Source organism: Phoca vitulina, unplaced genomic scaffold (assembly GCF_004348235.1).
Source record: "Phoca vitulina isolate PV1807 unplaced genomic scaffold, GSC_HSeal_1.0 scaffold3, whole genome shotgun sequence".
Taxonomy (NCBI): Eukaryota; Metazoa; Chordata; class Mammalia; order Carnivora; family Phocidae; genus Phoca; species Phoca vitulina.
The window spans coordinates 61,113,057-61,138,800 of NW_022589706.1; the positions used below are offsets into that span (position 1 = coordinate 61,113,057).

Below are 25,744 nucleotides of genomic sequence, written 5' to 3' on the forward strand. Positions count from 1 at the left end.
TTGATCCCATGACCCTGAGATCATGACCTGAGCCAAAATCAAGAGTCAGATGCTCAACCGACTGAGCCACCCAGGCGTCCCTGGATGGTTGCATTCTCATGTGCCTCTATTTCTTGTATTTCCTGCTTACTGGTAGTTGGATCTAGATTTAGCTACTTTGAAGGTTTTTCTCTCTCTTTTTTAAGATCGATGCATTTTATTGTGTGTAAATGACATCTAAAACACACCTCAATTTAAAAAACCAAAAACAAAACAAAGAAACAAAAAAGCCAGGGGAAAAGGAGAACAAAAAAATGCAGATGGCACATCCTATAGTTAGAAAATTAAATTGAGCTTTCTGCCAGTGAAAGCTAAAAGAGAAACACGACTACTACCTGATTCTGTTGCACAGGCTTTAGATCTCAAAATAATTTCTCTTAGGTACCTTCAATGAGGGACAGTATCCTTGAGGACAGCTCTGTAGTATGTATATTCTTTTTTTTTTTAATTTTTTTATTGTTATGTTAATCCCCATACATTACATCATTAGTTTTAGATATAGTGTTCCATGATTCATTGTTTGTGCATAACACCCAGTGCTCCATGCAGAACGTGCCCTCCTCAATACCTATCACCAGGCTAACCCATCCTCCCACCCCCCTCCCCTCTAGAACCCTCAGTTTGTTTTTCAGAGTCCATCATCTCTCATGGTTCGTCTACCCCTCCGATTTCCCCCCCTTCATTCTTCCCCTCCTGCTACATTCTTCTTCTTTTTTTTTTCTTTCTTAACATATATTGCATTATTTGTTTCAGAGGTACAGATCTGAGATTCAACAGTCTTGCACAATTCACAGCGCTTACCAGAGCACATACCCTCCCCAGTGTCCATCACCCAGTCACCCCGTCCCTCCCACCCCACCCCCCACTCCAGCAACCCTCAGTTTGTTTCCTGAGATTAAGAATTCCTCATATCAGTGAGGTCATATGATACATGTCTTTCTCTGTTTGACTTATTTCGCTCAGCATAATACCCTCCAGTTCCATCCACGTCGTTGCAAATGGCAAGAGCTCATTCCTTTTGAAGGCTGCATAATATTCCATTGTGTATATATACCACATCTTCTTTATCCATTCATCTGTTGATGGACATCTTGGCTCTTTCCACAGTTTGGCTATTGTGGACATTGCTGCTATAAACATCGGGGTGCACGTACCCTTTCGGATCCCTATTTTTGTATCTTTTGTAGTATGTATATTAACATGTTTCCTAAGACCATCCCTGACTGCATACACCAATGTTAGCCCTACTGAACATTTCTGCAGCAGGAGTTGGGTGGGCAGGCAATGTTAAGTCAAATGAGCAGCTTGGAGGCTCAAATGAGAGGAGGACCAAGAGCTCAGGAAGCTGTGAACCCTTAGGCAAGGGGTGCAAAATTGACTGCCCAGTGTGACTAAGCCAGCGAAACTCACAAGTGGCTTTGGCACCTGCCCTATTACAATGCAATTCACAAACAAATGGCTTCGTTACAAGGGTACTCTGCAAAATAACAACCAAGGGCACTCCTGGGCTCATCCATTGAGCTCCATGTAGCAGAGGCTCCTGACTGGGCCCCCACATCCATTTTCTCCTTCATCTTTTAGTTCTAGAAGCCCCTGAGTTTTAAATGGACACATGGTCACCCAAATAAGAGGCTCTATGTCCCAGCGTCCCTTTCAGCAAAGTGTGGCCACACCGATTTGAGTGAATCCAGGTCATATCCTTTAAAAAGAAACTGCTTTGTTCTCTTTCCCCAGTGTATTGTAGACACGGAGCTGACCTTCTGGGCAAGGTCAACACCCCAAGGTTGGCTGAACAACAAGATAGAAGGAAACCGAGGTCTCAGTGACCTTGTTTATTCTTCTCTCTTCTAATAGTACAGGTGTAATCAGATGGTCTGGGGCAGATTTTACTAAGAGCCACTGTACTTTAGGTTCTCTTTGTTATAGCGGCTTAGCCTGTGGCTTAACCTCATTCACAACAGAATGGAAAGATGCCAGAGGGAGACTCCAAAGGACTCCGGCAACACCCTAGAAAAGTCAACTCACAGTTCACTTCAGCAAACAGGTCAGGAAATGATAGCCATCACACCAAGGGATGCCTCTTACTCCTTCTCCAGGAGAAGCCTAGCTGCATCCCTGGAGTAGAGGAAGAGGCCTTTAGTACAGCCCAGCCCAGCCTGTCCACGGCGGACTTAGGCCAAATCCTCAATAGCTGGAGATACAGACTGCTGTTCCCACCAACCCTAGGCAGGCACAGCCCTGTCCTACCTTTTCCCCTCCACACTTCTCCACTCTTCATAATTACCATTCTTGAGAACAGGCCAAGTCCAGTAAGGCATAGGGTGATGCCGCTGCTGGGGGGCTGTGTGTGAGGGTCAGGGGAGGGGAGTCCAGATCCCCAGAACAAAAGTCACAGCTGGGAAGAGGGAGAGAAGCCTCCATGTCTGCCCTGGGTTTGTGGGGTCCAGGGGTCTCAGGGTGCAGCACCTCTCCTCCTGCGTGGCCCCCCTGGTGACAGAGCTCAGCCGGGCAGCTGCCAGTCACTAACAAATCCCAGCCACTAGCACCTGCTGCTGCTTGCGGATCTTACTGAAGAGTTCCATGTGCTGGACCATGGTCTTTGCTGGGCCGTACATGGCATTGCTGTTCCCAGACTCTGTTCCCTGGTGCGTGTCTGCCTAGAAAACTCTGTGGGAACTTGAGCAGCAAGCTCCAGCTGCCGCTGGCTACCATGCAGGGGCCATACTCTAGCCATGGAGATGCCTCGGGCACTGGGCCCCTAGATGGGTGGACTGTGTCCACCTTCACTAGGAAGTCACAGTGCTGGTAACAGCTACTCCGGGTCTCAATCTTGCTGGCCTTGGCACTCTGGAAGAAGCCCTTGAGCTTCACCATGAGCTCATCGAAGGTGTTGTCGGAAATAGGCAAGGGCCATTCTCAAAGGGTACTCTGAGTTGTGCATCACGTACATCAGCTTCCCAGCCTGACCTTGGCTGCCAAGAGTAGAGGCAGCTGTGCGGTAGGTCTCACAATCCACACAAAATGTTCCTTGCTTCGCCGCCTCAAGCATCTCCAGTTTCCAGTGAGGAGCTCCACGGTCTGCGGGACACTCATGCCCTTAGCCACAGGCATCTGGGACACACAAGTCACACCCACAGTATTGAGCCAGTAGGGTGGCAGGTTCAAACAGTTGAATCACAGTATTCTCCAGCTGCCCACAGTAAGTGAAGCCCCCGAATGCAAGGTTCTGTCGAGAAAGTTTTTCCTCTTTGTTGTTAAACATTTTAGTTTCACCAAGATGCATCTCTGCATAGATTTCTCTATATTTTTCCTACTTGCAATTTGTTGGTATATTCAATCTGTAGATTGTATTTCATCACTTCTGGAAAAATTTCAGCCATTTTCTCTTCATATACGGTCTCATTCTGTCTTTTACTTTTTTGGGGGGTGCCCCCACCCCACAGGAAGAGTCTAAGGCTCCTCTGCCATCCCTGCCCCGTGCTCACCTTCTCAGTGGGCTCCTGTGGGAGCCTCTGTCTCTTCTTCTAAAACCCCAATTAAACATGTTATGCCTCTTACTATAACCTTTATGTCATTGGTTCTCCATGGCAATTTTCATGTTTTTGTCTTTCCATGCTACATTTTGGGTAGCTTCTGTTCATCTCTCCTTCAGTTTACTAATTCTTAACTTGCATCTACTCTTTTTAGACCCATCCATCCTTAGTTTTTTTTTTTTTTTAAAGATTTTATTTATTTGACAGAGAGAGAGACAGAGCGAGAGAGGAAACAAGCAGGGGGAGTGGGAGAGGGAGAAGCAGGCTTCCCGCGGAGCAGAGAGCCCGATGCGGGGCTCGATCCCAGGACCCTGGGACCATGACCTGAGCCGAAGGCAGACGCTTAACGACTGAGCCACCCAGGCGCCCCCCATCCATCCTTAGTTTTTAATTTCATTTATTGTTTTATTTGTATCAGTTCTGTTTGATTCTTTATCAGTTCTACTGTGTTGCTTTAATAGTTTCCTCTTCCCTGAGGTATTTTCAAGCTTATATTTTATTTCAATGTAGTAAGCAAGGAGACCTGTTATCTTCTGGGTTTGTTCATTGTGTTCTCACTCATGGTGGATTTTAATTTATTATGTATCGGTCATTATGTTTGAAAAAACATTCGTGGAAACCATCAGAAATCTAGGGTGAAGAAATGATTTTCATTTGCTTTTTCCAGGCGCCTGAGGCCCCTTACATGACTAGAACTATCTTAATCTAAATTCTGAGATTAAGGTTCCCTTAACTACCCAGGTGAGGAAACTGGGTTCTCAGGTCTTTTGGAAGCCCTTAGTTTAATGGGGGTGATTGGGGTATCAGAGTCTCCACCTGGGGGTGGCCTAGGCTTTTGACTTCTGTGCCCTTTGTCTGGTAAGGCCATCAAACCCAACTTTGAATGCCAGGCTTACTCTCTAGGTTTTGACCTTCTCTAAATTTTAGCCAGGTGAGCTTTTCATTATATTTTTAGCTCTTTAGTTCTTTTAAGAAGACTTAAAAATATATTTCATCCTACTTGTGTTCAGGATTAATTTGAATTACTTAGGCCATAGTTGGTGAAAACAGAATCAAGTATTAAATACTTTTTGAAAAAATGTCTAATGAAAATTTTATCTAATATAGGTGTATACCTGAGTACATATTCTTACCCTATTGTGAGGAACGTGCTAATGCATGGAAATATGAATATGTACTGCTAAATTAAAAAACAATATGATCTTAGGAGCATTTTATGGAATAATTTAAGAACTGACATCTTCATGTAAGGCATTTTCTTTTCTCATGGCAACAACTGGAGTTAATAAACTCTGACCATTGTTCTTAACCAAGTTATACTAAAAATTTGCATACCTTTTCCAGAATTGCCAAGAGAACAGTAATTAATGCCTGTGTATTTCCTGGCTGAGTGTCTGCCTGTTTCTGTTAAAGGCAGGGAGTGAAATTTGCCCCCTGGTGGCCTTAATAAGTAAGAGGATGATTTCATCAAGGGGCAAATATTTATACCCAGGAGAATTTAAAAAGATTCAGATTAAACAACACTCGCCTGTAGTACTGTGGCTCTTGGCTATGGGTCAGTGGCAAATCTCTGCACCTGCCACTAACACCAAGACCCTCCTCTCTTGGGGGGTCAAGATAATAAAATAAATAAAGAATCCCACTGTCAGCAGAGAACGGGAAGTGAGATGATGTCCCCGAATTTGTCACTGTGTTGGATGGGGAATAGAAGAAAAATAAAAATCCTTCTGATGTATCTTAGTGTTCTAAAACATCAAGATAATAGCAATTAAAATAACTTTAATTAAAAGAATAAGGGAAGACCTAGGCCAGGGTGAAGTTTTTCTTAGTTTTGACAGGCTCTAAATCCTAGTTTACATGGAATGTAACTAAAGAATACATATATGAAAAACATAGAAGTATATATTTCAAATGACATCAAAGGTATAATTTGGAGGTCTGTTTCTGATTAAGTCATTCAAAAGCAGGATTTAAATAAATTTAAATTGGGGCACCTGGGGGCTCAGTCAATCAAGCATCTGCCTTCAGTTCAGGGGCCTGGGATTGAGCCCCAAATTGAACTGCATCGGGCTCCCTGCTCAGTGGGGGAGCCTGCTTCTCCCTCTCCCTCTGCCACTCTCCCTGCTTGTGCTCTCTCGCTCTGTCAAATAAAATCTTAAAAAAATTAAAAAAGGAATTTCAATTGTATTCATACTGCAGGTACTTTAAAATCACTTTCCCCAGAATATGAAATACATACTCAAAAATGCATTTTCTTTTTCCTTATTCCCAATGATGTGGTCAGTGTAGTGCTCAAGTCCTAGAAAGCAGTAATGAAAATTCTTAAGACTTATTTTCAGTATTTTAGAAGTCTGATAGAAATCATGTATTTTTAAAAATCTGCACAAGCTAATGAAAGTATTGTTTCTTTGCTTTTAGCTGGTATTGTAGTTGATGGTATGATGCCAATTATCACTGTGGAGAATTCTGACAGCTATATGCTTTTTTTTTTTTTAAGTAATCTCTACACCCAACGTGGGGCTCGAACTTAGAATCCTAAGATCAAGAGTTGCATGTTCTACCGACTGAGCCAGCCATATGCCCTATGTACCTTTTTAATAGAAACGTCATCACATAATGAGCAATATATTTGGTAAGTATATAACCATTCAAAACACAGTCCAGGGGCACCTGGGTGGCTCAGTCACTTAGGCATCCGACTCTTGATTTTGGCTCAGGTCATGATCTCAGAGTTGTGAGATCGAGCCCATCAGGCTCTGGGGCAGGGCGTGGAGCTTGCTTGAAATTCTCTCTCTCTCCCTCTGCCCTTCCCCTGCTCTCAAAAAAAAAAAAAAATCAGTAAGAAAAAAAAAAAAAAAAAACCAACCCCCCCCCCCCCGCCACGAGTCTGTGAAACAATGTATTTAAAGGGTGTCCTGGTAATGAAAAATGTTGGAACTACCCTAAAATGCCATTTAGCCCCCACTATCACTGTTCTTTCATCCCTCTACTTGCAACATCTATGGAAAACTTACGTCCCGTTCCAACTGTCTCATGGTTTAAGACAATTAAATAATCCCATAGGACAGATCTCTCATGAGAACGGTTTGCTGCAGACTATCAAGACTCCAGTTTCATTAGAGGAAAAAGAGTCAATTGTAACAAAAATCTTACTTTCCAACAAAGATCTCAGCACTTACAAATTAATTGTATTAAAGACTGCTGACCAATCTTCCTGGAAGTGACAAAAGCTTCTGTTCAAAATCTAAGACTCAAGAGATGCTTAAGGTGCCAGAAATTGAAGATTCCAAAATGCTGTGAGTTGGTATTTCCAATTAGCTAATTTCTCCAATTGGAAAAGGGGATTAATCATATTTTTGCCCTAGGGCCTTTTGTGGGGTTGGTCACTCCTGTCTTCTAAAGCAATCACTCTCTGTTGAGTGTTGACCAGCCAACACACAAACACCCAAGTAGAGGACATCTGAAGAAACCTCTACCTGCAACTTCATGAAGGATAGCAAATTCAGTAAATTTTAGTCAGTTACCATAAAAGCCAACCACCTCAAGAGCCTTTTAAACTAGATGGCTTTCAAAGATGTAATTTCTCTGAAACTACATTTAAAATATTTATGTATAGACATGCATCTTTTTTTTTTTTTCGGTCAGAATTCATTTTTGGTTAGATTCTCAAGATAACCACTACAGTAGCATAAGGAAACTTGTCTGCAAGACAGTGTTTCTCACATACTTCTCATTTGTGTTGGCCTTTTGACAAACCCAAACCTTAAAACATTGTTATTTGAAATTTCTACATTTAAAGTAACAAATCGGGAGTACACTGAATACCCTTTTTCAAACTACAAGTCAGTCCCAACACCCTCTGAGATGGAGATATACCTCCCCCCAAATGGAGGTACATCTTTTTTTTTTTTTTTTTGAAGATTGTCCAAAAGTAATCTCTATACCCAACATTGGGCTCAAACTTAAAACTCCAAGATCAAGGCACATGCTCCACTAAGCCAACCAGGTGCCCAAGGGGTACACCTCTTAAATTAAGTACTGAAAGAATAAAACCAGATTAAGCTGCCACTTAAACATAAATCAAGTCTTCAGAATGTACATCACCCTGTAACCCCAGGAATGCACTATGCTCTACCCTAGTTTATAAAAAGCAGTGGTTGAGAAGTCAAAGGTGAATTTTATTTTTTGCCATTCAACCAAAATTCGTTGAAATTCCACATCCAATTAAACTATTTCGAGACAAAAATACAAAACCCCAACTAACCCTAAAACAACCCATATTTTTATGACAGTATTTTCAAATGACTTCATAGAAAAGGTTAACAAAAAAATTGCAGTACACCTGCAGTGTCCTTGAATCACTTTTAATCAGTGAAACTTAGCATCCTGTGGTTGACATCCTAGCAAAAAATCTTGGTAATGGGTAGTAATTAAATTTTCAGATATTAAAAATTAAGTATTAAAATTTACAATTAGCAAAAATCCAGTCCGTCACCATCAGGGAATGGAATAAAAGCTCTGCTTATCCACGTTAGTATCCCAACAGACATCTTAATCTTACAAACATAACTATGAGACTGCAGAATAAAAGTTTCTATTATGAGTAACACCACACAGAACTCAGTCAAAACCATTCAGGAAGCACATTTAACAAGATACACAGGCTCATCAGATACACAGGACCTCAGAATCTCCACCCTCACGCCTCCAATTAATTTGTCAAATTACTTAGTTCTAAATGAATACTTCAGGATGACACCTTGGTAACTATCGTTCATCCAAATGAGTCCTACAGCTTAGCCTTGCTATATTTAAAATTTACATCAGTTGGCACTCATAGAGCCTAAAATCTGAATTTAGAGTCCAAAGCCCTTTGGGGAAAAAAAAATGCATTACTTTCAGTTCTTCGTAAATCTCAGACAATAATCTCTAGATGTAGTGTATTTCTTCAAAGTCATATATATCAAGACTTGATTGAAAAGTTTGGATTTTGTTTAAAAAGCCTTTATTCATTTTTGATCAGGGAAAGGACAATCTCAATGTCAACTTCTCACCTAATCATAAATTTGAACAGGATTCACTGCCTTAGAAGACACTGCGCCTACAGATTTTGACAACAACTTAAAATGAAAATCTCCCTTGTTCCCTAAGGTTGCATGTTGAAATAATAAACAGTCCCTTGCAATAACCAACATTGGTACTTGGCCTAGGTTTAAGGTCAAATAGCAAAACGGGAGCAAAAGGAGGCCAAGTGCATTGTAACTTGATAGCCAGCAAGTACAAACATCATTCAACAAAGAAAGTTGCAGGCACCAAATAAACAAAAGGCAGGTTCAACAGCATAAAAAAATTTACATTTGGTTGAAGGTGAAGTCAACTACTCTGCATGTGAACACGTATGCCAATCCTAGAGGCTAATGTGGAACCACAGAACACAAAACTTAAAAACCTTGAATCCAATTACACTGCATGTAAAATTCTAAACTTGAGTTTACCCAGGAAATTCTCCCAAATCTAGGGCTAAAACTGCTTTCTGATGCACCAGGAAGATGTTTTAATGACTTAGTCACTTAGATTTGCACTGACATACATAAAATTTAAAGTATACTTTTCCCTACTACTCCTTCCTATGTCCGAATCTGGGTATGCTTAACTACCCAGCTCATGCACTAATGCATTAAAAATGATGAAATCTACTACCATGACTTTTTCTAAGAACTCACATCACATTAACAGTTAACACCCAATATAGCTTCCTAAAAATGCCCCAATAGAAAACATTTTGTTCAGTTTGGTGCTTGCTGTGACAATACCAACAATACAACTAATTCCCTCAGCCACTACTTCAAATACCTCAATCTAACTTTTGCTCAAATTTTAACCTCATACCTATCTGCCAAAATGCTTGTTAAAATTTAACTGTTTTAAATTGTAGCTCCTATACACAGTTTAACAGGGCCTTTTCCCTGGGTATATCTGGACATTTTAATCAAGAAAACAAAGTCATGGTATTATGATTAGCCAAAGCTCTTTCTAGCAGACCACGGATTCTGATTTAGCGTATCTTTAATAAATGGCTTCCCAGAGACAGGAACAAAGCACAATCTTTTCTATTCGTGAAAGGAGCTACCAACATGCTTTGTGCCAGAAAGGTGCACTTTTCCAAGACATAGTCCAGAAGACTCATGGTCTGCTAGAAAGCTTCCACTAATGACAACCCTAGGACAAGGTCTCCAGATATACAGAAAAGAAACGTTAAAGGTGTGATAGAAACGCCATTTAGCAGGGAAACGAAGCCTTAGATAGTATACATCTAACAAAAATGGGGAACAGGGGGACACTGTAGCTGGCTATTCATAAAGGACCACAGTTTCTCCCTATGGACCAATACTCCCTACAAAATAAACTGTGCCTTAATTATTGCTTATTTTAAATTACACTTTTACAGAGCTATTTAGTACCTGACGCAGAAAAACAATCACATAAGGAAGCATTTATTTGAGGTTTAACATGGAATCATACAAATAAAATTTGTATAAACACAAATCCACATCGAGTCATAACACAGATAGCAAAAGACAAAGTAAAAACAAAGAAAACTAATTGGCGGCTATATACAGTTGGACACAGTTGTGTCTTGTACACTAGAAAGTCTTTTACAAAATAATCATCTTAGATCAACAGAAGACCAATCTTCAATGTCGTCCTGCAAGATGGGTTAACTTTAGCAATCTCCTCCTAAAAACAAAAACAAAATAGCAATTAGATCTGTGCAACTCTGAAAGCTTTCAAAGGTCCATTTTCATGAATTGTTTTAAGTCCTCAATTTATTCTTTTCTTCAATAATTAAAGATCACATGCATGTTCAATGGCAAAATGTAATTTGGGTCATTAATAAATTCACCCTGGAGTTCCCAAATGATACTAAATTTAAATTTCGTTAAGGAATTGGGGAATGCAATCTTCCCATATTCACAGGTTGAACTGTGCTAGATTAAGGTCTACTAGAAGTATCTCTAGTAAGCCAAAAAAACGCTCTTACAAAAATGAATTTCTAATAGGCTTATTATATTGTAAGACAACAAATTTCTGTGTGCATATGATCTTTAATTTATATCCCAGATTTTAAAGTTCTTGTTTTGGTTTGTAGATTTCACTATTAGCTATAAAAAGAAAAAGCAAGCATTAAATCTTAAAGAATGAACACTTAAAATGAGGCTCCACAATTGAAATACAACACTAAACAGAAGACCAAAATGATTAAGCTGTAAAAAGGCATTTATGTACTTTAACTCCTGTAAAAAACCATTTAAGTTAAGTTTAGACACTTAATCTTCAAAAAGATTAAAAAAGAAGCCAAAGTCTGAAGTTTTCCACTTTAATCTTTACGCTGGTACATGAAGTTGGAAGAGACCATACCACAGGACAGCGTTTTCTGGTGTATGCCTTGCGCTCTGCCCGCAACGTGCGACCCCCAGAGATAGACGTGGTCAGGGTGACACACGGCCTGCAATGAAGTTCCCGCTGGCGGGTACAAACAAGGTATAATGTCAGAGTTAGAAGACAACATTCTTGTTTTCCTTAAGTTGTACCCATTTCAGTACTTTACCTGTTAATAGTTCTAAAAAAGTTTAATTATTCCTCTAGACCACCTGGTACACAAAGCAAACAGAAAAACTCTTAAGTTTTTCTGTAGTACTAAAGAAAGTGAGATAAGACTTTAAAGTTAAAGATCTATAGACACTTTAGGCAAAACAGGCTCATAAAGCAATTAAAAAGTTAACAATTTAGTAAAAACAGACTACATAATATTGTTTTTACTTATTTTTCATTTGTCTATTGATCTTTAAATTAAATTAGACATTTCCACTGGTTTCTTGTACTCATACACACACCTGTTTTCTCCAACGTCCTCCTTTAGTATGGCTGGTAATTGTTTTGGTGATTGCCACCCCCTCGAGACGCCTTGCCATAAGTGCTCTGTTGGCCTAGTTTGGAAACACACGGAAATTATATTAAGATAGTTTTCTACAAAATGGTTTCATTATAAGTACTTTATAAAGCTATTAAACATGTACAACTCTGCATGCCAAATGTTAAAATTATCAGATATCTTAAATAGGCATTATAAACTAGTCATGTATCACATATTCTAGAACATTTCTAACCACCGAAGTTTTTACATTAGTATAATCACCCGGTAACTATCAAATGCCTAAAAGCTTAACTCCAACACTTCAAGAACGAAAACCCACACACAAACAATTTCAGAATGGGATTGTACTTTTAACATGGAATTTTAATACCATTGGTTTATGAAATTAAGTTAAATATTCTTACCACTGTAGTCTGCATATCCCTGTCCATATCCATAGTTCCCATAGTTATACCCAGTATAATCATAGCCGCCATAGCCACTATAGTTTTGATCACCACCATAGGCACTATTGTAATTTCCATATCCTTGATCATAATAGTTATTAAATCCTTGGTTCCAGTTTTGGCCCTGACCTGAAACAATGCACAATGATTGTTAGATAACAACTTCTGATCCCCAATCCTAACACAAAATGTTGTGTTCTGTCCCTCACTCTGAAAATCTTAAACAGGTGGAATAAACATCTATATAGTCATCTGAGAAAGTTATTTTTCCAGTTGTCATAAAAAGGGGCAGAAAGTCCAATTTTGCCAATTATCAAGCTTCCTAAATTTAATGGAAAAATCAGAACAAAGGTGAAGACAATTAGGCTGTTTAGTTTTAAAACAAGAACTCCTGCCCCCAAAAACCCAGTATGCCATGGTGTTTTCATGTAATCATAACTACGTTAAATTGGCATTATTTTCCCATTAAAAAAGGACACTGTCAGAGGGACCATTCTTCAAAGAGGTGAAACCAGTAAACTAACAAAAACCCATCCACTAACTTGAGCATTTTTTATGTTGAAAACCTGGCTTTACTTTCTCATGGGCTTATTCCTATTTAGCAGTTTATAGCTTAAACCAAGGAGTCATTTTCAAAGGATTAAGTTCCAAAGAATGAAGCCTCACCTCGACCACGACCCCTAGTACCACCTCGTCCACCAGCTGCAGCACCTCTTCCTCCTTTTTGTTGTTGCTGTTGCTGCCTGTATACCTCTTTGGGTTGTGCAACTTTGATTTCACACTATAAACACATTAAAACACCTTTTTTACTGTAACGTCAAGCCATTTTATTCTTCTCAAAACAAACTGAGAAATCTCATCTGAAGAAAACAAACCACCTTCAAATTTTCATTTAATAAGAGCAAAATGGCTTTACCTTCCCAGAACCAATTTGATGATATCTGCTTTCTAATAATTTCTTTACTGGCTCTTCGTCTGTGTATGTGATAAAACAAAATCCTCTTCTTTCATTTGTTTTTGTATCCATGGGAAGTTCAATATTTTCAATCTGAAACCAAGAAGCACACTCGAGATCATCCAGCAATGATAAAAACTACCAGAAGGTATTACAACACCAAAGGTCCCTGGTCCCCTTCAAGCGTCAATATAACATGCTGCACATTACTGTAGTCAGATTGCTTCTGTATAAAAACTCGTATTATATTATCAACATCGCACCACAAAGGTTCATCTGTGAAGCAGAGAACAAAACTTAGTATTATTTTGTACCTAACAGATGCCACTGGTCAAGTCCAAACACTGACCACCCCAAAGCACCTGTGTTTTGGCCAAAATAAATTAAGATGTTTATTTCCATCACAGGACAGAAAAAACAGCAATTAAGGTACAGTGACTAGAAGGGACCTGAGCAGTTAATTTAACCTCTTCCTCACCTGACAAATCAATTTGTTCTGTAAAAAGCTGGGGATTAACATTACATAAACACACCAAGTATGAAACACATATAAACGTAATCACACAGCGCACCTCTCCAAAGGCTCCAAAATATTCTTTAATTTGTTCTTCAGAAGTATCTGGGCTCAATCCACCCACAAAGACCTTTTTGGGAGGTTCTTTCCCTTTTAAAGCTTTGGCCCTTTTGGGGTCTATCAATTTGCCATCCAATTTGTGTTCTTTCAGTTCCAAAACCTAAAAGACATATGTATTTAATTTGACAACATACAATCAAACCCCCAATTTGCAAAAAAAGCACACAGAAGCAGCACAATGCAAGTACCTGCTCCTACCTTATCAACACTAGCAGCATCTTTGAAAAGCACAAATCCAAATCCTCTTGATCTTCCAGTTACTGGATCTGTTTTAATTGTACAGTCTACAACTTCCCCAAATCGAGACAAATATTCAGTCAGATCTTTCTTGCTTGTATCCCAGCTCAAGCCTCCAATAAACATTTTACTAGAAATAAAGTTATTTTTTAAAAAAAGATTAGCAGCACCTCAAGGATTACTTCAGTTCTGGAATTATGTTTAACTACGAAATAACTGGGGGGGGGGGGCGTTTAACCGTATATGCAAGTAATTCAATCCGTGTGTACACATCACATATAAACAAAAGACCACAAAACCCCCCAAATTCCATCGAGGTCACTTATTCGAAACAGTGGACATTTTGCTCACCATACTGCATAATACGAAATTTAAGCGAGGCCAACCAAGTTAGTTCTACATTGATTTAGTATTAAAAATCCAACTTCCTAACCCGATCCCTCACAATTTAGGTCCACCCCCTTCCACAGCTGTCAAGGCTATGTTCCACCTAAAGAACTCATAACGCGTTCTGGGGATCCGGGTACCAGTCACACACTGATTCCCAAACTAAGAATTCCCTAAACTCTCCCCAGTAAAACTGTGCGGGGGGCCCTAACACAGACACAATAAAAAGGCGGCGGCAGCTGCAGCATGTGGCGCAGCGAGGCCGGCCCCTCCCCCTCAGGCCCCACGCGGCGCCTGCGCACTCGGGACATAGACGCCGCCGCCCTCCTCCTCCAACTCCTCCGCCCTTCCCCCACCTTCCGCGGGCCTCTCGAGGCACCCCCTCCGTCCCTACTTTCCTCTTCCCTCCAAGCTAGTGCGGCCCAGCGGGCACGCGGGGAATCGACTCGGGGCAAGAACCGGGGCAGCACGCGGCTCCCGAGGGATGAAGGGCGCGTGCGGCGCGCTGGGGGAGGGGGAAGAGAGGAGAAGCGTGCGGTACCCGTCATCCTGCTGATTCTTGCTCGCGTTGATCTTGGATCCCTCTGCGAATTCCTCTATGTTGCTGTACTCGTTCATGTCCTCCATGGTGGCGGAGTTGTCGGCCGTGTGGTGCTGGCGCGCAGTCCGGGTCGCGGCAGCAGCGGCGGCGGAGCGTTGTATGGAGCTGGATTTAAAATGGCGGCGGAAGAGATCCGGGCGCCGCCTGCGCCCTCCCTTTATAGCCGCCCCGCCCGCCAATCGGGAGGGCTGCTGGGCGGTGACGTGGCGCTGGGCCCGGCGCGCCCCCTGCCGGGCGGAGCTGGGAGCGAGCGAAGGGAGGAGCGGGGCGAGCTGCCGCGGCGGCCGCGGCCGCCAATGGGAAAGGCTGCGGGAGGCTAAAGTAGCGGGAGCGGAGGGGAACAATGGCGGCGGCACATGGGAAAGCCGGGGCGGGACCTCCATCGCGGCCCTCCCGGTGAGGAGCGAGGTCGTGGGTGAGGGGACGCGGGCTTAAGATGAGAGAAGCGTCAGAAGAGAAAAACGAAGGGGCGAAAAGTCCTGGGGTCAAAAATCCCGAGCAGCGCCGTCGCAGGGCCACAGTCCCTCTTGTCTTGAGAGCCTTTGTCTCTGGAGTCCGGTCCAGCCCACTCCTAGCAAAGAGCCGTCAACCCCGCCTTTTTCCAAAGCCCTCGGTCCCCCAGTGCGGACTGCTGCGGTGGCGGCTGCTGCTATCGATTAGCACCGTGGCCGGGGTGCTCCGGGAAAAGGCGGACTGCGCCCGGCGCCGGCGGCTGAGACAGCGAGCGCGCCCGCCCGCCCGTCTGCCGCGCGCACGCGTGTTTTGTCCTCGAGCTGGCTGGAACCAGCCGAACAGGAAGCGGGCGCGCGGCGGCCCCTCCGGACAGCGGCGCGGCGCGGGTGCCTCTTCCGCTACCGCGGCAGGCGCGCGGGCCGAGGAGGCGCGGCGGGCCTCCCTAACCGATCGGCCGGAGCCCGGGCCAACGCAGTCAGGCAAACCAGTCCCGGCACGGCCTCTTTTGCTGGCTGAGGACGGGAGGAGGGGCGCGAGCCCGATCAGGTTACTGTAAATATGCAAAAGCGGAGGCAGTGGGCGGGGAGGGGGCTAGGTGCCGTAGAGGGCAAGGGGCACTCACATCCCCGGCGCGCCACTCGCGGGGCTCCCGTCTGCACGTGCCCCGGGCCTCTCCCGCTCGCTCAACCAGTCTGCGGAGAGGGCGCGCGCGCCCGCGCACCCGGCTCCCGCGTTCGCTTCTTTGTTCCCGCCCACGCGAGGCCCATTTTGACGGATCGGGTTCGAGGCTCTCTGGTGGCCAATCGGCGTCGACGCCTTTACCTCCCCCCACCCCCTCGGAACTACGCGAAGGCCGCCCCTTTTCCCTGCCCACGTGGTCTCGGCCTCCGGCCCTAGGCAGCCAGGTAGTTCAGGGCGCCTGTGCGGCCGTCTTATCCACCTTCAGGGGCGCGGAGGTGGCCTTGTTCCTCGTGCTGCGGGCCGCACGCGGCTGCCGGGTGGGAGATTCTTGCGGGGCTGTCGGAAACCCAGGACTGTGCTGGGGGAGCAGTGTGCGCCGCCTTCCGCCCTTCCTTCCAGTAGGCCGATTCCGGTAGTTGCATCCGGTAGGGAAATGGTCGTGCTTTCCGTGCCCGCCGAAGTCACTGTGATCCTGTTAGATATCGAAGGTACCACAACCCCGATTGCTTTCGTGAAGGTGAGGGGCGGAAGGGAGCGGGGAAGTGACTTGTGCTTAAAAGCAATTAAAAACATTTTTTTAAGTGTTGCATACCTTGTACCAGAGACATGAGGCGTAGGAGAGGCGGTGTGGCTTTGCACCCGCTGTGGGGTGGGAGGAAGTAGTGCGGCGGGTTGCGGGAATGCTTTTCCTCACCGTACTCTGTTCGTCCTCCCCAGTCCCTGCCCTTGGTTCAATGCAGATGGATAGGAAAGGGGTGGAGATGGTGGCGAAAAAGGGCGGAGGAGGGCAGATCCGCCCGGGTGGGGAGAGGGGACGTGGGCGCACCCCGCCGGCCAGGTATGCGCCCCGTCGCCCCGCAGGCGAGCGCCTGTTCGGCTCTGGGTTGGGCCCATCTAGGCGGCAGCCGCGATGGAGTGGTCCTGGAGGCTTCTAGTCCCGCAAAACGTAGACTGAAGTGTCAAGATGACTTTTCAGTTAGCCCTGGTATCTTGGGCCGTGGTGGTTACTTTTCGCCCCCTCCCACTCCTGCTATTAGTGTGTCGAACTGCACTCCTCATGTTATTGGGCTAGACACTGCGGAACGCTGTGCTGATTTATTAAGCTATAGAACAAACATGTCTAGATTCCGTTCATTTTCCTCTGAAAACCATGGAAACTTGAACCTCTTACCCAAAGCCTCTATCCTAGCCTCTGTCACTATTAACCAAACAATTGTCTACACCTAATTCGTAAACTTATAGCTCTGCATTATAGCAGGGCTTTTAAAAAAATACCTGTATTCTATCTATCAGTAAATATTAAATATTAATATAAATTTAAAAAGGGCCTAGTCTACGCTTTATTCGACTTATAGAGGTTTAAGATGAAAGCATTAACTAGGAGGGTTTGCATACAATAATAGATATTGTTTACAATGTAGGGAAAACCCATCTTCCAACAAATTGAGCAGTCTGAGTTTAAAATTTTTTTTAGTTTTATTTTTAAAATTGCCTGTGAAGAATGATTTTTTTGATGTGGATTATAATGTAAAATCAGTGTACACTTTTAGGACTCCAATATAACAACCACTTACAAATTTTTTAAAAGAATCACAATACCATCTTAACACAAGTTCTTAAAAAATCTAGTTTGACATTTTTTTCTGTTTTTAATCACACCAGAGGCCTCTGCAGAAATAGTCAGGATTGACCAAATGCTGGTAATGGAGTTGACTTATTTTTTCTTAATGACTGACAGAATAACCGCTTTCTCGAGTTTTCAGAGAGAAAAGGATTCCTCATCTTTGTGGGTTACAGTTCACAGCTTATTAACTCCACCAGGGATAATGACAGGAGAGGTAGTGATGCGGCATAAGATCATGTACCATTCTTGGAAAGTTGATTAGGGACTAGGATACCTCACGCAAATCAGTTTTGTAACAAAACATAGGTCCCTCTCCCACCTCTCCACTCCCCAGCCAATCCTTTCTTTTGCCAGATGACATGAGCCACTTCTTGAAATCTTCGTTATGGTAGATTTATCCTGACATCTTTCTGAGAGTTAAAATGTCTTCATAGCCTAAATAGATTTTTTTTTTTGAGTTTGACACTGATCTATAGGTAAAGTCAAGGCAGCCTGCAAAAAATGATTTTGGGGGGTTTTGTTCATTCATTTTTCAAATTTAATTATGTTAATCACCATACATTACATCATTAGTTTTTGATGTAGTGTTCCATGATTCATTGTTTGTGTACACCCAGTGCTCCATTCAGTACGTGCCCTCTTTAATACCCATCACCAGGCTCACCCATCCCCCCACCCCCTCCCCTCTAGAACCCTCAGTTTGTTTCTCAGAGTCCATAGTCTCTCCTGGTTCGTCTCCCCCTCTAATTTCACCGCCTTCATTTTTCCCTTCCTACTATCTTTTTTTTTTTTTTAACATGTAATGTATTATTTGTTTCAGAGGTACAGGTCTGTGATTCAACAGTCCTACACAGTTCACATCGCTCACCATAGCACATACCCTCCCCAGTGTCTTATCACCCAGCCACCGCATCCCTCCCACCGCCCACCACTCCAGCAACCCCCAGTTTGTTTCCTGAGATTAAGAATTCCTCATATTAGTGAGATCATATGATACATGTCTTTCTCTGATTGACTTATTTTGCTTAGCATAATACCCTCTAGTTCCATCCACATCATTGCAAATGGCAAGATTTCATTTTTTTTTGATGGCTGCATAATGTTCCATTGTATATATATACCACATCTTCTTTATCCATTCATCTGTTGATGGACATCTTGGCTCTTTCCATAGTTTGGCTATTGTGGACATTGCTGCTATAAACTGGGGTGCATGTACCCCTTCGGATCCTACATTTGTATCTTTGGGGTAAATACCCAGTAGTGCAATTCCTGGGTCATACGGTAACTCTATTTTCAACTTTTTGAGGAACCTCCGTAAAGTTTTCCAGAGTGGCTGCACCAGCTTGCATTCCCACCAGTAGTGTAGGTGGGTTCCCCTTTCTCCGCATCCCCGCCAACATCTGTCATTTCCTGACTTGTTAATTTTAGCCATTCTTAGTGGTGTGAGGTGGTATCTCATTGAGGTTTTGATTTGGATTTTCCTGATGCCAAGTGATGTTGAGCACTTTTTCATTTGTCTGTTGGCCATTTGGATGTCTTCTTTGGAAAAATGTCTGTTCAGGTCTTGTTCTTTGGGTGTTGAGTTTGATAAGTTCTTTATAGATTTTGGATACTAGCCCTTTATCTGATAGTCATTTGCAAATATCTTCTCCCATTCTGTCAGTTGTCTTTTGGTTTTGTTGACTGTTTCCTTTGCTGTGCAAAAGCTTTTTATCTTGATGAAGTCCCAATAGTTCATTTTTGCCCTTGCTTCCCTTGCCTTTGGTGATGTTTCTAGGAAGAAGTTGCTGCGGCTCAGGTCGAAGAGGTTGCTGCCTGTGTTGTCCTCTAGGATTTTGATGGACTCCTGTCTCACATATAGGGCTTTCATCCATTTTGAGTCTATTTTTGTAGGTGGTGTAAGAAAATGATCGTTTCATTCTTCTGCATGTGGCTGTCCAATTTTCCAAATTTTCCATTTGTTGAAGAGACTGCCTTTTTTCCAATGGACATTCTTTCCTGCTTTGTTGAAGATTAGTTGACCATAGAGTTGAGGGTCCATTTCTGGGCTCTCTATTCTGTTCCATTGATCTATGTGTCTGTTGTTGTGCCAGTCCCATACTGTCTTGATGATTATGGCTTTGTATTAGAGCTTGAAGTCCGGAATTGTGATGTCACCAGCTTTGCTTTTCTTTTTCAACATTCCCCTGTTATTCAGGGTCTTTTCTGGTTCCATACAAATTTTGGGATTATTTGTTCCATTTCTTTGAAAAAAGTTGATGGTATTTTGATAGGGATTGCATTAAATGTGTAGATTGCTCATGAGCATGGAACGTTTTTCCATTTCTTTGTGTGTTCCTCAATTTCTTTCACGAGTATTTTACAGTTTTCTGAGTACAGATTCTTTGCCTCTTTGGTTAGATTTATTCCTAAGTATCTTATGGTTTTGGTGCAACTGTAAATGGGATCGACTCCTTAATTTTCGTTCTTCTGTCTTGTTGTTGGTGTATAGAAATGCCACTCATTTCTGTGCATTGATTTTATATCCTGCCACTTTACTGAATTCCTGTATGAGTTCTAGCAGTTTTGGGGTGGAGTCTTTTGGGTTTTCCACATAAAGTATCATATCATCTGCAAACAGTGAGAGTTTGACTTCTTCTTTGCCAATTTGGATGCCTTTCATTTCTTTTTGTTGTCTGATTGCTGTGGCTAGGACTTTTAGTACTATGTTGAATAGCAGTGATGATAGTGGACAACCCTGCCATGTTCCTGACCTTAGGGGGAAAGCTCTCAGTTTTTCCCCATTGAGAGTGATATCAGCTGTGGGTTTTTCATAGATGGCTTTTATGATATTGAGGTATGTACCCTCTATCCTACTACACTCTGAAGAGTTTTAATCAAGAAAGGATGCTGTACTTTGTCAAATGCTTTTTCTGCATCTATTGAGAGGATCATATGGTTCTTCTTTCTTTTATTAATGTATCACATTGATTGATTTGCGGATGTTGAACCAATCTTGCAGCCCAGGAATAAATCCCACTTGGTGGTGGTGAATAATCCTTTTAATGTACTGTTGGATCCTGTTGGCTAGTATTTTGGTGAGAATTTTTGCATCCATGTTCATCAGGGATATTGGTCTGTAATTCTCCTTTTTGATGGGGTCTTTGTCTGATTTTGGAATCAAGGTAATGGTGGCCTCATAAAATGAGTTTGGAAGTTTTCCTTCCATTTCTATTTTTTGGAACAGTTTCAGAAGAATAGGTATTAATTCTTCTTTAAATGTTTGGTAGAATTCCCCTGGGAAGCCATCTGGCCCTGGGCTCTTGTTTATTGGGAGATTTTAGATTACTGCTTCAATTTCCTTAGTGGTTATAGGTCTGTTCAGGTTTTCTCTTGCTTCCTGGTTCAGTTTTGGTGGTTGATACATCTCTAGGAATGCATCCATTTCTTCCAGATTATCTAATTTGCTGGCATATTGTTGCTCATAATATATTCTTATAGTAGTTTGTATTTCTTTGGTGTTGGTTGTGATCTCTTTCATTCATGATTTTATTTATTTGGGTCATTTCTCTTTTCTTTTTGATAAGTCTGGCCAGGGGTTTATCAGTCTTGTTAATTCTTTCAAAGAACCAGCTCCTAGTTTTGTTGATCTGTTCTACTGTTCTTTTGGTTTCTATTTCATTGATTTCTGCTTTGATCTTTATTATTTCTCTTCTCCTGCTGGGTTTAGGCTTTATTTGTTGTTTGTTCTCCAGCTCCTTTAGGTGTAGGGTTAGGTTGTGTATTTGAGACCTTTCTTGTATCTTGAGAAAGGCTTGTATTGCTATATACTTTCCTCTTAGGACCGCCTTTGCTGCATCCCAAAGATTTTGAACAGTTGTGTTTTCATTTTCATTTGTTTCCATGAATTTTTTTAATTCTTTAATTTCCTGGTTGACCCATTCATTCTTCAGTAGGATGCTCTTTAGCCTCCATGTATTTGAGTTCTTTCCGACTTTCCTCTTGTGATTGAGTTCTAGTTTCAAAGCATTGTGGTCTGAAAATAGGCAGGGAATGATCCCAATCTTTTGGTACCGGTTGAGACCTGATTTGTGACCTAGGATGTGATCTATTCTGGAGAATGTTCCATGGGCACTAGAGAAGAATGGGTATTCTGTTGCTTTGGGATGGAATGTTCTGAATATATCTATGAAGTCCATTTGGTCCAGTGTGTCATTTAAAGTCTTTATTTCCTTGCTGATCTTTTGCTTAGATGATCTGTCCATTTCAGTGAGGGGGGTGTTAAAGTCCCCTACTATTATTGTATTGTTGTCGATGTGTTTCTTTGATTTTGTTATTAATTGGCTTATATAGTTGGCTGCTCCCATGTTAGGGGCATAGATATTTACAATTGTTAGATCTTCTTGTTGGATAGACCCTTTAAGTAGGATATAGTGTCCTTCCTCATCTCTTATTACAATCTTTGGTTTAAAATCTAATTTGTCTGCTATAAGGATTGCCACCCCAGCTTTTTTTTTTTGGTGTCCATTAGCATGGTAAATGGTTTTCCACCCCTTCACTTTCAATCTGGGGGTGTCTTTGGGTCTAAAATGAGTCTCTTGCAGGCAGCATATCAATGGGTCTTGTTTTTTTTTATCCAGTCTGATACCCTGTGTCTTTTGATTGGGGCATTTAGCCCATTTACATTCAGGATAACTATTGAAAGATATGAATTTAGTGCCATTGTATTGCCTGTAAGGTGACTGTTATTGTATATTGTCTCTGTTCCTTTCTGGTCTGTGTTGCTTTTAGGCTCTCTCTTTGCTTAGAGGACCCCTTTCAATATTTCTTGTAGGGCTGGTTTCGTGTTTGCAAATTCCTTTAGTTTTCGTTTGTCCTGGAAGCTTTTTATCTCTCCTTCTATTTTCAGTGACAGCCTAGCTGGATATAGTATTCTTGGCTGCATATTTTTCTCATTTAGTGCTCTGACTATATCATGCCAGTCCTTTCTGGCCTGCCAGGTCTCTGTGGATAGGTCTGTTTCTAGTCTAATGTTTCTACCATTGTAGGTTACAGATCTCTTGTCCCAAGCTGCTTTCAGGATTTTCTCTTTGTCTCTGAGACTCGTGGGTTTTACTATTAGATGTCGGGGTGTTGACCTATTTTTATTGATTTTGAGGGGGGTTCTCTGTGCCTCCTGGATTTTGATGCCTGTTTCCTTCCCCAAATTAGGGAAGTTCTCTGCTATAATTTGTTCCCATATACCTTTTGCCCCTCTCTCTCTTTCTTCTTCTTCTGGGATCCCAATTATTCTAATATTGTTTCGTCTTATGGTATCACTTATCTCTCAAAATTCTGCCCTCGTGATCCAGTAGTTGTTTATCTCTCTTTTTCTCAGCTTCTTTATTCTCCATCATTTGGTCTTCTATATCACAAATTCTATCTTCTGCCTCATTTATCTTAGCAGTTAGAGCCTCCATTTTTGAGTGCACCTCATTAATAGCTTTTTTGATTTCGACTTGGTTAGATTTTAGTTCTTTTATTTCTCCATAAAGGGTTTCTCTAGTATCTTTCATGCTTTTTTCAAGCCCAGCTAGTATCTTTATGATTGTCATTCTAAACTCTAGTTCTGACATCTTACTAATGTCCGTATTGATTAGGTCCCTGGCAGTCGGTACTGCCTCTTGTTCTTTTTTTTTGAGGTGATTTTTTCTGTATTGTCATTTTGCCCAGAGGAAAATAGATGAATGAGAGAACAAAATGCTAACAGGGTAACAATAACCCCAGAAAAATATACACTAAACAAATCAGAAGAGACCTGAAACCAGGGGGAAAGAAAGGGAAAGAAAGAAAAAAGAAAAAAAAAGAAAAAGATAAAAAAAAAAAGATCAAATATGATCAGGCTGGTGAATAGATCAGTGCCACACATTAAATTTTGGGGTTGTTTTGGTCTGTTAGAAGAAACTGCCTTCCAAAATTTTAAAGAAAGAAAAACTTATATATGTTCAAAAATAAGGGTAAATACGATGAAGGGATGAAATATGACTGTAAAGATGAAAATTATAAAAGATTTTATAAAAGGAATTGATAATATAAGAAGTTGGTTGAAAAAAGAAAGAAGAGAAATTAAAAAAAAAAAAAAGGAGAGAATGTGATCAGGCAGGAGACTAGAACAAAGCCATACACTAGAGATTTAGGATATATTTTGGTCTGTTAGAAGCAACTGTATCCCAAAATTTTAAAGAGAGAACAACTTATATATACATACAAAAATAAGGGTTAACTACTATGAAGGGTTAGAATATGACTCTAAAAATGAAAAATAAAAAAGATTTTTAAAAAAGGGATTGATAAGATATTGGTTGAAAACGGGAAAAAGAAAAATTCAAAAAAAAAATAGAAAAAGAAAAAATAAAGATAATTTAAAAAATTAACTTTGAAAGACTAAAGAATCAGGGGGAAAAAACCATGAATTCCATGTGCAGTATTCCCCTAGCACTGGAGTTCTGCCGTTCTCATTGATCCGTAAACTTGGTCTCGGCTGGCGGTTCTTGCTGATCTTCTGGGGGAGGAGCCTGTTGCCGTGGTTCCCAGATGTCTTTGCCGGTCTGAGCTAAGTAATCTGCTCGAGTTTGTTCTTGGGAGCTTTTGTTCCCTGCAAGCTGTCCGTACAGCTTTGGAGGCTGAGAGTGAAAATGGCGGCCTCCCAGTCTCCGCCCCGGAGGAGCCGAGAACTCGGGGTCCCGCTCCTCAGTGCACCCCCAGAGAAAAGCAGTCAGTCACTCCCGTCTCCCCGGTCTCCAGCCACACTCCGTGCTCACCCAGCCTGTGACCAAGCGTTTCTATCTCTAGCACATGACCCCGTGTGGAGTCTCCAAACCCAGCAGATCCCTGCGGTGCACTCCCGCGCCACTCCTCCCGGGGGAGGAAAGGGAGTCTCCCCGGATCTGCCGCTTGTTGGGTCCCTGCTGGAGGAGCAGTGGCTGGACTGTGCCGCCGATCACGGTTTATGGCAACCCCGAGCTGAGAGCCTGCGCCTCGCTTGGTCTCTGCAGCCGGCTTCCCCACTCTGATACCTGGGAGCTCTGCTGCACTCAGGCACCCCGGGTCTTTCTGTGACCCCGAGGGTCCTGAGACCACATTGTCCCATGATGGTTCCACCCCCCGCTTAGCCACTGGAGCGACGTCCCTCAGCGGAGCGGACTTCTAAACTTTCCGATTTTGTGCTCCGAGGCTCTATCACTTGCCAGAAGCAGCTGACAAAGGCCCCCTCCCCCGCCGTCTATCCTCCCGAATATCACCTTGGATTCACTTCTCCGCACGTCCTACCTTCCAGAAAGTGGTCGCTTTTCTGTTCAGAGAGTTGCTACTATTCTTTTCTCCAATCTCCTGTTGAGTTTGTAGGTGTTTAGAATGGTTTGATCCCTATCTAGCTGAATTCCTGGGACCAGACGAAATTTAGGTCTCCTACTCCTCCGCCATCTTGCTCCTCAAGATTCGGTTTTGTTTATTTTTTAAAATTTATTTTTTTTAATTTAAATTCAAGTTAGGGTATTATTAGTTTCAGGGTAGAGTTTAGTGATTCATCAGTTGCATATAACACCTAATGTTCATTTCAGGGGTTTTGTTTAAAGGATAGTTTCTTGTGCTTTGTCCTGTAATCTATTTTTATTTTATTCACATTAATTATTAATCTGTTATAATCTAATAAGCTATTATTAATTTGTTACAGATTAGTTTTTCAAAACTGATGTTTCCACAAGTATATTCAGAAGAACGTTAAGTCTATGTGGATATTTATAGTAATTTTGCAAAAAAGGATTCCATTATTAAGTGCACTTTTGGGAGATGTTAGGCTATACATATTCAACTGGTTTCTTTATTGCACAACTTCTCAGAGCCTTTATATCATACACATACATGCACACATATGCTTAATGAGTCTTCAAGAGAGTGACATTTCACAAATTTACTTGAACAAAAAATTTTTAGCAGAGTTATGTGAAGGATTAATCTTTTTTAAAAAACACCTTTAAAGAGATACTAAATCATATCCTTCTTGAATCTCTGAGTATGGAGGCGGGAATTGGGAGATGTTTGTTCTACTTTGGACCTTATAAGTCACATCAGGTGTGTGGAACATATAGCCCTACTTCCTGTGGAAACAAGCATCGAGTACTATATATATATGCGACTTGTATACTTGACTCATTCTCAAAGACTGTGAGGTATGTGTGCATTGTCCACGTTTTACTCA

At 42.0% G+C, this 25,744-nt stretch overlaps 2 protein-coding genes and 1 pseudogene across 7 annotated transcripts in view; 1 reads left to right on the top strand and 2 right to left on the bottom strand.

Annotated features, from left to right (window-relative positions):
• Positions 1–2,561: 2,561 nt before the first annotated feature.
• Positions 2,562–3,204, bottom strand: LOC116630272 (annotated as a pseudogene).
• A 5,356-nt stretch (positions 3,205–8,560) lies between these two features.
• HNRNPDL (heterogeneous nuclear ribonucleoprotein D like) lies at positions 8,561–15,163 on the bottom strand. Of its 3 annotated transcripts, XR_004298878.1 has the most exons (9): positions 14,709–15,163; positions 13,742–13,910; positions 13,482–13,643; positions 12,871–13,002; positions 12,621–12,735; positions 11,913–12,083; positions 11,468–11,560; positions 10,992–11,096; positions 8,561–10,310 (listed from the first exon to the last, which is right to left on the bottom strand). XR_004298878.1 is itself a non-coding variant. In XM_032400642.1 (8 exons), the coding sequence occupies exons 1-7, from the start codon at positions 15,149–15,151 to the stop codon at positions 11,490–11,492; spliced, it is 1,263 nt and encodes a 420-aa protein (XP_032256533.1). In that variant the 5' UTR covers positions 15,152–15,163; the 3' UTR covers positions 8,561–10,310; positions 11,468–11,489. The 3 variants fall into 3 exon arrangements, 2 of the variants coding, with proteins under 2 accessions (XP_032256533.1, XP_032256534.1); XM_032400642.1 differs by lacking the exon at positions 10,992–11,096; XM_032400643.1 differs by having other exon boundaries at positions 8,561–11,096.
• An 898-nt stretch (positions 15,164–16,061) lies between these two features.
• Positions 16,062–25,744, top strand: part of ENOPH1 (enolase-phosphatase 1) — a 39,179-nt gene continuing 29,496 nt past the window's right edge. Inside the window, exon 1 of one of the 4 annotated variants that reach the window (XM_032400645.1) lies at positions 16,062–16,390. In XM_032400645.1, coding sequence (XP_032256536.1) covers positions 16,336–16,390 — 55 coding nt within the window. In that variant the 5' untranslated portion in view covers positions 16,062–16,335. Of the gene's footprint in view, positions 16,420–25,744 lie in introns of all 4 variants that reach the window. The other 3 variants (XM_032400646.1, XM_032400647.1, XM_032400649.1) reach the window with 3 other exon arrangements.

Bases quoted from the DNA above. Each gene is read 5' to 3' on its own strand.
- HNRNPDL (XM_032400642.1), bottom strand. From the start codon at position 15,151: ATGGAGGTCCCGCCCCGGCTTTCCCATGTGCCGCCGCCATTGTTCCCC. The intron at 13,644-13,741 runs GTAGGAGCAGGT...TATGTCTTTTAG, and splicing joins ATGCTGCTAGTGTTGATAAG to GTTTTGGAACTGAAAGAACA. The intron at 12,084-12,620 runs GTGAGGCTTCAT...GCATTGTTTCAG, and splicing joins TACTAGGGGTCGTGGTCGAG to GTCAGGGCCAAAACTGGAAC.